Source organism: Engraulis encrasicolus, chromosome 15 (genome assembly GCF_034702125.1).
Source record: "Engraulis encrasicolus isolate BLACKSEA-1 chromosome 15, IST_EnEncr_1.0, whole genome shotgun sequence".
NCBI lineage: Eukaryota > Metazoa > Chordata > Actinopteri > Clupeiformes > Engraulidae > Engraulis > Engraulis encrasicolus.
Genome location: NC_085871.1, coordinates 27373881 through 27383880, shown reverse-complemented (window position 1 = coordinate 27383880; position 10000 = coordinate 27373881). Strand labels below are relative to the sequence as shown.

General features: G+C 43.6%; 1 protein-coding gene across 2 annotated transcripts in view; it reads right to left on the bottom strand.

The window, feature by feature from the left end:
• The window catches only part of sfmbt2 (Scm like with four mbt domains 2), a 104819-nt gene that overhangs the window by 83544 nt on the left and 11275 nt on the right, over positions 1–10000 (bottom strand). For both annotated transcript variants that reach the window (XM_063217307.1, XM_063217308.1), the window contains exon 2: positions 6157–6330. In XM_063217307.1, the coding sequence (XP_063073377.1) occupies positions 6157–6241 (85 nt within the window). In that variant the 5' untranslated portion in view covers positions 6242–6330. The remainder of the gene's footprint in view (positions 1–6156; positions 6331–10000) is intronic.

Below are 10000 nucleotides of genomic sequence, written 5' to 3'. Positions count from 1 at the left end.
CTTATTGTAAAGTGTTACCCGTGTGTGTAAATCCAGTTAGTTATGAGTATTCACCTTAAACACGGTTAGGTTTTATGGAGGCATGATATCCCTCTATGAATGCATTCATAGTGTTGAGAATGCAGGTGCCATTGAAAAGTGTATGTACTAGGCAGACATGTTGAATAAGGATGTTCACCATCAGGGTTTCTCCCAGTTCTTTACAGTTTAAGGTGCCCCCCCTTAACATTAAATACCTACCACCTTGACTAAATCAGTCATATCAGCACATTAGCACAACACCTTGTCCCGTCTTGCACTTTGATGTTAGTCCGTAAATGTCAGTCCTGTGTATGTCTATGTCCTTTCATGGTATAGAGAGAGAAACGTAATTTCAATTTCCTTGTATGACCTGTGCATATGAAGAAACTGACAATAAAAGCTGACTTGACTTGACTTGACTTGACTTTACTGACTTAACTTGACATTTCGGGTCAAGATGTTGTCTGAAGAAGGGTCCATTGACCTGAAACGTCACTTAAAAATAAAAAATAAACAAATGTGGAAGCAAAAACTCCAAGTTGAAGCTGCCCTTCTCCTATTTTAGTTATAGTAGGGACGTATTATCATCACTTCACATCGCAGCACTCCTCCTCCGCCATGGGCTCCTTGGGGGATTACAAATCTGCATACATTTCCCTAATATGCTAATAAGGCTGACTCCTGCAACATCTAGAGAAGCCTAAACTTGAATGCTGGTTTAACTGTAACGTTTTCTCAACATTGTATTAACAGTCTCTCAACAAAATCAATAAGCACCAGATCACTGTCATAATCTATTTTTGGAACTTTCCATTTTTGGGATTGGAATTGGGACTGGAAATTGCAATTGAAAATCTGCATACATTTCATTCCCCTAATGGGCTAATAAAACTATAACTATAAGACTATTTCTACCATCTACAGCCACCTCAAATTGGACTCTTGCTTTATGATAGCATTTTCCCAAACGTTGCCTTAACATTTTCACAACACTGCCTTAACGTTTTCTTCACCATCTCACATCAGTAGGCATCTGACTGATAATCTAACTTCAGATCCCTGATCTATACAAAGTCCACGTAAGCCCTTTGGCTATAAAATAGACTATCTGAGGAAGCAGAATAAATACAATGCGAAGGCTGTGTGTGTGTGTGTGTGTGTGTGTGTGTGTGTGTGTGTGTGTGTGTGTGTGTGTGTGTGTGTGTGTGTGTGTGTGTGTGTGTGTGTGTGTGTGTGTGCGTGCGTGCGTGCGTGCGTGCGTGCATGCGTGTGTGTGTGTGTGTGTGTACAGCACATGCATACAATGTCAAAATAATGCCCCAAAGCACAGTATAAACAAACAGACACTCCATGACATTATGAGAGGAGGGATACACTGTGCAACTCACTGCCAATATGCATCTATCATTTTGCTCTGTGTGATGCAGGCCTTGTGCAAATGAATTGAAACAGAAAGTACAAAAAAAGAAAGAAAGACAAATGTACAGCAGGGTTGCCAGATGAGGCTGATGATTTCCAGCCCAAAAAATGCTCAAAACCCGCCTGGAAGCACTAAATCCCGCCCAATTCTATTGATTTCTATGGGAAAATTTGGGCGGGTTTTCCTGCAAAATGTCATTTTTACCCGCAGATGGCCATCCCAAGCAGCCCTATTGGGCGGGAAACAGCCCAATCTGGCAACACTGATGTACAGACTGAACAGCTGATGCAATAAGGGTGCAGCTGAGTCTGACTCCTGCAATTGCATTAGGCCACTTACGAGTACTTATAAAAAGGGCTCCAGGACTTAGACGGAGAGGAGATGGAAACGAAAGAGAAAGAAAGGGGAGGGAAATAGGGAAAGGAAAGGAGAATGTGTGGGAGAGAGAAAGAATGGAAAGAAAAAAGAGAAATGAGAGAGATAGAGAGAGAGAGAGAGAAAGGGAGAGAGAGAGAGAGAGAGAGAGAGAGAGAGAGAGAGAGAGAGAGAGAGAGAGAAAGAGAGAGAGGCAGAGACTGAGGGAGAGAAAGAGAGAGACAAACAGAGAGGGTGTTAGAGAAAGAGAGAGGGAGAAACAGAACAGAAAGACAGTGAGAGAGAAATATAGTAGAGAAAGTTAAAGATAGGGAGCAAGTGAGTGAGGAAAAAATAGACAGGGAGCAGACCTCTTGTCTGTGCCAGGAGTCCTAGGCTATCTCTCGGCATCAGCGAAGCGTCTGTTTCCTGAGTGAGTGGATCCGGAACACTCCGCTGTTGGGTTCCGGTCCAAACCCTAATGGCCTACTCCTGGTCCCACAATGCACCTTGGCAGGCACACAGGCCAGTGGCCACCAAACTAACACGTTTATCACACTGACAGTTTTATACAGACAGGCCTTACTGATATACATACAGTGGTTGGACAAAATACGTAACTGATACAAGTTAATCCTGTTGGATGTGGTTTATCCTTATGGGTGGTATGCAGGTATGGGTGGTATCCATTACCTTGGATACCATGGCTCTTGATACATCACAAAGACTTGCTGTCTCGGTCAAAGATGCAACAGTTACACGTGCACCAAGACTTTCTCCTTTTTGAACTCTGATATGTCACCCATAATGTTGTGTGCATTGCAAAACTGTGCTCTTACCCAGCTAATTGAATATTCACACTTCACCTTACTGATGCAATGTGCAATTAATGAAGATTGGGCAGCAGGCTGGTCCACTTGAACCATGAAATTTCCCACACTAAAATGACAGGTGTCTCAGTTATTTTCGTAATATTTTGTCCAACCCCTGTACGTACACATATATACAGGACATACAGTACATACATAAAAACATACATATATACATACATACATACATGCATACATACATACATACATACATACATACAGACAGACAGACAGACAGACAGACAGACAGACAGACAGACAGACCTGAATTTTCTGATGAATAAAGACAGAAAGGCTGACTGAAAAACAACCGGGCAGGCAGACAGCCTGACAGACAGATGCATAGACAGTCAGTCAGATGGACAGTCAGTCAGTCAGTCAGAGAGATACCGACAGAGGGAAAAAGACAGACAAAAACAAGACAGTCAGAAACACATATCTTTCAAGACGCCTTGAAGCCACTGGTATCAAATTGGATTGGTATTTGACGGAGAAGAGGGGACACGTTTTTTCCATTCCATTGCATCAGCATTTAGCTCCCATCACCGCCAGTAGACAAATGTATTTACACACTTTAAATTTTGTAATTTAACGAAATGCGATGACAGCCGTGTCAAAACACACTATCACACACTAACACACTGTTTAAAGAGGCATGCCGGAGCTCTTGCTTGAACACAGAAACAGCTGGTGCAATTTGACAGAGCATATGTGCTGTCGCCAGAAACACATCGTTTCAGAGAGGCAGAGATAGAGAGAGACAGACAAAGAGAGAGAGAGAGACAGCAAGGAGCAAGTGAGCATCTAATGCCAGATGATTCCACAGTAAGCGACGCAGGCTATAGGGTGTAGTTCTTTCTAAAGATGCTTGTTCATCAAGGTCATGTTAGTTAAATGAATGATGCTATACATTTCTTTCACCAGCCTTTCTTTGGAACTTAAAAACATTTCAACGTTTCATCAAAAGCTTCCTTCAGTTCTGAATATGGTGTTAAGTGCATTTTTCCTCAGATGTTTACTGTCCGAAGTTGTGTATTGTATTGTACTGTATTGTGTTGTATTGTATTCTATTGCGAAGAACTGTGGGGTGATTATTTATTTTAATAAATAAATGGTTATCTGTACATAATCAAGACTATTACAAAAAAGTAGACGTAGGCTGTGACCACTGGACTGTCAACTGGCTTCCAAAGCATTCTGAGAGGAAAGGAAAGACCATGATTCTATTTTCTTCAATGAAAATAGACCAGCTGTTTTGTCAAATAGATGACCTAGTAGGTTTGATCTCTCTCTCTCTCTCTCTCTCTCTCTCTCTCTCTCTCTCTCTCTCTCTCTCTCTCTCTCTCTCGTTCTCTCTCGTTCTCTCTCTCTCTCTCTCTCTCTCTCTCTCTCTCTCACTCACTCTCTCTCTCACTCTCTCTCTCGCTCTCCCTCTCATACACACACACACACACACACACACACACACACACACACACACACACACACACACACACACACACACACACACACACACACACACACACACACACACACACACACACACACACACAGAGAGAAACACAAACACACACACATTTCTTTCTGGCTGTCATCAATATCTGTGGGATTGATCAGATGACACTGCCATGTCACTGAGGATTAGATGATTTGTGATTTACGATCCCAGTGACGCCCAGCAGCTTGTTGCATTTGCCAAGACAAGACATGCCTGATGCCTTTCTCCCAGCTGAGCTGTGTGAATGATGTGCCAAAGCATGTTTGATTTCCAAGGGGGGCATGTGGCGCAGTGCGCTAAGCCCCCCACATTTGGGCTTGCATGCCCATGTGGACCCCGGTTCGAGTCCGGACGGGGTCATTTCCCAATTCTCCCCGGTCTCTCTCTCCCACTCACTTCCTGTCAGCATCTCATACTATCCTGTCAATAAAGGTATAAAAGCCCCTAAAAATATATATATATTTTTTAAAAAGGTTTGATTTCCAAGCTGACAACAACAGCACATGGTAGTTCTAGGGCTAATGTTAGCCTCGCGCACCATCCTACATACTTCTGCCAAGAGACTTGGCTCCGACAAGGCTAATGTGGTGGTTCTCAACCTTTTTTGAACAAACACCCCCTTGACCTCATCATAAGCTTACCAACGCCCCCTTGACCTCACCATAAGCCTACCAACTTCCTATGGGGATGGGCATTTTTGGCAGAAACCAATCCCTCACACAGGCCACCACCCCCTGCTACTGTACACTATGGCGCTAATATACACTACAAGATGATGGTCCGCTGCCTATGTGTTTAAGATGAACCAATGGACAGCCACATCTTAAGTGCGGACTGGTCATTAACGGAAAAATACAAACAAACAAACAAGGAAACAGAAAAAAACAGGAAAATGCTGTGTAAAGAAAATGTAGCATTCTGCGACAGTTCTGGCAGACCACGTAGTCAACGCGCCCTATTGCCTATTGGCTGACGCCGACCCAAACCATACAGCTCTCCACGAATTGGCTGCACTTTGGTTAATCAGCTACTGCTCGCATTTGGATGCTGACCTTTGGCGCGCTTTATTTAAACTACCAAATTTCTTTTCCTGTCATTGCTTTTTGCTGCTTGTTTTGCACCCACCACCTCCCCTGCTCCACCAGACTAATCATTGCCAAACAATGTCATACTCCTGTTCAATGCCCTATATGCCAGATTTCCAGTCAAGCCCTGCTAATACACACACACACACACACACACACACACACACACACACACACACACACACACACACACACACACACACACACACACACACACACACACACACACACACACACACACACACACACACACACACACACACACACAGACACACACACACACACACACACACACACAGGCAGAGAGGTGCAGTGTACTGTATGCACAAACCTGTAGAGATAAGAAATGTCACACTGACAAAAAAATATCCCAAAAATAAGAGAAAGACTGCAGGCATTCCCCACCTGTATCTTCACTTCCGCAAGATCCACTATCAGCAAAACAATCACAGGCTTTTTTCCTCTGGACTCCATTTAACAGTGACTCTCAGTGACTCATTTAACAATGACTCTCTCTCTCTCTCTCTCTCTCTCTCTCTCTCTCTCTCTCTCTCTCTCTCTCTCTCTCTCTCTCTCTCTCTCTCTCTGTCTCTCTCTTGCGCGCACGCATGCATTGCGCTCTCTCTCATGCACATACACACACATGCACACATGCACGCACACACAAACACACACACACACACACACACACACACACACACACACACACACACACACACACACACACACACACACACACACACACACACACACACACACACACACACACACACACACACACACACACACACACTCTTTCAGACACTTTGTATGAAGTGCAGTTGTGCATGTTGCAACTGTTCCCCAGGTCCCAGGCTAGGAGTGGGATGACACCAACAAAGCCTTGTGGAAGATTGAGGTGGAACTAACCTGAGGCCTGCTGCTGCTCCTGCTTGTGATTGGACGAATTCAATGACATCATCAACCGCTCCTGTGCACCGGCTGATGACTGCATCCGCCAGTTGGTTGGTTGGTGTTTGTCGTGGTAACCAGCTGGTTGGTGCCCAGCCCTGTCTTCAGAGCAGACCCACAAGGTGTCCCAGTCTACAGCACAAAAAAAGTCAAAGTCAAAGGTTGCATCGCAATGCAGTATAGTATAGCAGCCTGATCTCCAAAAATTCTGTGCTCCTGGACACGGATGTTAAGGACACGAAATCCGTGTCCAGGAGCACGGATTTTGCCAAAATTCCGTGCTCCTGGACACGGAATTGTTTTCCGTGATGGGCACACGGAAGTGCTTTCTATATTCCCACAGCTCTGTGTTAACTCTATCATTAGAAAATACATACCAAATGCTAATCCTAAACAAAATAATGCTATAGCAATTTAAGTTGTGCCCTGAACAAAACATTCCCTAACCTTAACCTGTCATTAAAGACATATTTTTGAGAAATACCTTTTCCAGTTGGTTGATAGGCTATCAAATTCATATAATGAATGAAATAATACTAGCTGTGCCCAGACCAAAACAATCCCTAACCCTAACCTGTCAGTAAGAAATGTTTTTTTGAGAAAAAATGTTTGAAATTAGAAAAATCCTGAGAAAACACAAGACTGTGGAAAGAGCTGTGGGAGTATAGAGAGAGCTCTTCTGTGTGTCCATCACGGAAACCAATTCTGTGTCCAGGAGCACGGAATTTTGGCAAAATCCGTGTTCCTGACACAGATTTCGTGTCCTTAACATCCGTGTCCAGGAGCACGGAATTTTTGGAGATCATGTTGCAGCCAGCATAGACATGCGCAATTATTTAAATGATTTAAATGATAAAGATTTTCTTAAGTAGATCAAGATACATCATCTTGATTCATTTCCGGGATCCATTTCACGTCGGGGTTTGGGATATCTTGGTTTGATTGAGTATCGTTGTCTACTACAACCATAAAAGAATTGAGGAATGGGGTACTTAAGTCACGCCCTCTACTTCCTGGTTCATCGGGCATGGGGAGTAAAACAAAATACTGGGCTTGAAATGAGTGGTTTTTCGACACCAATCCAAACCTTGGACCTCCACCTATGCACCACAAATCCACCACGACTCGCCTCATTCACTTCCATTCATTCAATTTTGCAACTTATTACCCCATGAACCAGGAAGTAGAGTGCTTGACTTAGGTGCCCCATTCGGAGTTGTGACAGCCGAGGTACAGAAAGTTGGTTGGTGGTATGATTCATGCAGATTAAAATAATTCCAGGCAGCGGCTTTCTTTTTGCTTCGGACTAACAGAGAACTGCTACATAACAAACAAAGATAATGTAAAAAAAAAAAATCTGCATGAACCTTTACTACACTTTCTGTGTTCGACGTTCACTTCATGGAACTATTTTGGAACTATGTCAATGGCGAGCTGTGTGTTAAAGGCTCCATGAGCCGCCATCTTTGTGTAAAAAGGGAACACAGAGGTCAATGGGATTAGCCTAACACTTACTTCAATGGCAATGACCCATAATATTACTTCAACAATGTGTTCTTTCCACTGGGTAGGGTATCACTCATCCAATACCCCCGCCTACATGATAAAGTATGTACTTTCCAGGGGATATATCATATCTAATACACTTTGCATGGCAAGCAGGATATGATCTGTCAGGGGAATGGGAGGGAATTCCCATTTCTGGCTATCATATCACTGCCATTGCTGAATTATGTTCTGGTAGGGAAATGGGCCACTCCACCTTTCCATAGTGATTAATGCAACACAACTGATGATCTAACCCAGTGGTTTTCAAAGTGGGGGCCGGGGACCCCTGGGGGGCCGTGAGAGGTTATAAGGGGTTCCCCGGGAAGTTGGAAAGAAAAGTATTGCAAAACAAAATAACTAATAATTTAATGAATAGAGTAACTAATGTAACTAAAACAAAATAATAAAAATAAAAAAACAACATTATATTAATCTATTGCCTCTCTGAACATTAATAACATTAATATTTTATTTTATATATCCCAGTGGGGCACTGACTCCTAGACTATGGTTTTGAAAGGGGCTGTGGTGCACATAACTCATGTAAGGGGGGCCTTGGTTGGAATCAACTGGTATATGGGGGGCCTTGTCATGGTAAAGTTTGGGAACCCCTGCTCTATAGTACCGGCCCCTTATGAGATAGATAGACTGTGTTGTTACTGAAAAACACTGAAAACCTAACAAGAACCCACCACAAACTTGATCCAATCAGTGCAGAAGACTCAGAGTGCACAGGTCTACAGGTTACTCAGATAAGTTACCTGTGTTAAAAGGAAACAATTTTTTCCACTTTTACTTTTACTTTTGATTCTGTGGGTACCCCAAGATCTGACTTGCTGTGCATGTGTTCCATGTATTCCAGTCAGCCTCCTGCGCTGTCCTAGCCTCGCGACGCCATCCTATGTACTCCACCCAAAGATTTTGGCTCCGCACATCGTCTGGCAAAAGCCTCGAGCTCGGTTCTCTCAGTGTTTAGCCAATCAGCAAACAGTTGAGAGTGATGACGCGGAACTCACCCTCGAGCTCCGTTACTGATTGGTTAAGGTTACTATATTCACACTTTCGTTTTGTCATTTGTTTGCTTTTGCGACGCTATATCGTAACAGGCATGCTAATAAAGCACAATATGGGTTTTAATTTGAGTTGGAGCTCCAATTAATTTAAATGATAGAGAAAGATCAGACCATCTACCACCCCCCACGGAGACGGATTCCTCAAGGCTTTTGCCAGACTGATTGACGGAGTCAACAGTCAGCTTTTCGCCCAGGCTATCGCTGTCCATTCCTGTCCAGCCTCCTGTTGAAGTCCAACTATGACATCACACATCATAGTTCTCCTCACTTTTCAGAGCTGCGAATAGCCTCTCTCTGTCTGATTGCTATGTATAGGCTAGATGCTTTGGTACTTTTCCAGGTGAGTCATAGTGCAAATGGCACATCGTGCGTGTGTTTGTGTGTGTGTGTGTGTGTGTGTGTGTGTGTGTGTGTGTGTGTGTGTGTGTGTGTGTGTGTGTGTGTGGGTGGGTGTGTGTGTGCGTGCGCGTTTGTGTGTGCGTCCGTGACTGCATCCATGCGCCTGTGTGTCTGTCTGTCCTATGGGATTTTGTATGTGTAAGAGTTTCAATAGTTTCAGTAGATCCCATTAGTTACCCCATAACAGTATCAGTGTTGAATCAGTGTAGTAGGTGTATGTGTTTTGCATTTCTTTGAGAGCATTTGCTGTGTGTGTGTGTGTGTGTGTGTGTGTGTGTGTGTGTGTGTGTGTGTGTGTGTGTGTGTGTGTGTGTGTGTGTGTGTGTGTGTGTGTGTGTGTGTGTGTGTGTGTGTGTGTGTTTGTTTGCTTGTGTGTAATGGTCAGCGAAAAGCAAATGATGTTTACCAGGAAAAACCCACCATGACATTAATACTGATGACTAAGACCCTCTGATTGCTCTCTCTCTCTCTCTCTCTCTCTCTCTCTCTCTCTCTCTCTCTCTCTCTCTCTCTCACACACACACACACACACACACACACACACACACACACACATGTACCAATACAGACCAACTCACGCGCGCACGCACACCGTTTCCAGCAAGTCATGTCATTATATAAACATACCCCTGTTTTATTGACTTGGTTACTTACTGGTATCCCTCCCACTTTCTGTAACTTATCTCTTCAGCTGTTTTTCCCTGGTGTTGACTTACAGTAAGTGTACATGGCAGAGGTTCCCAAACTTTACCGTGACAAGGCCCCCCATATACTTTTACTTT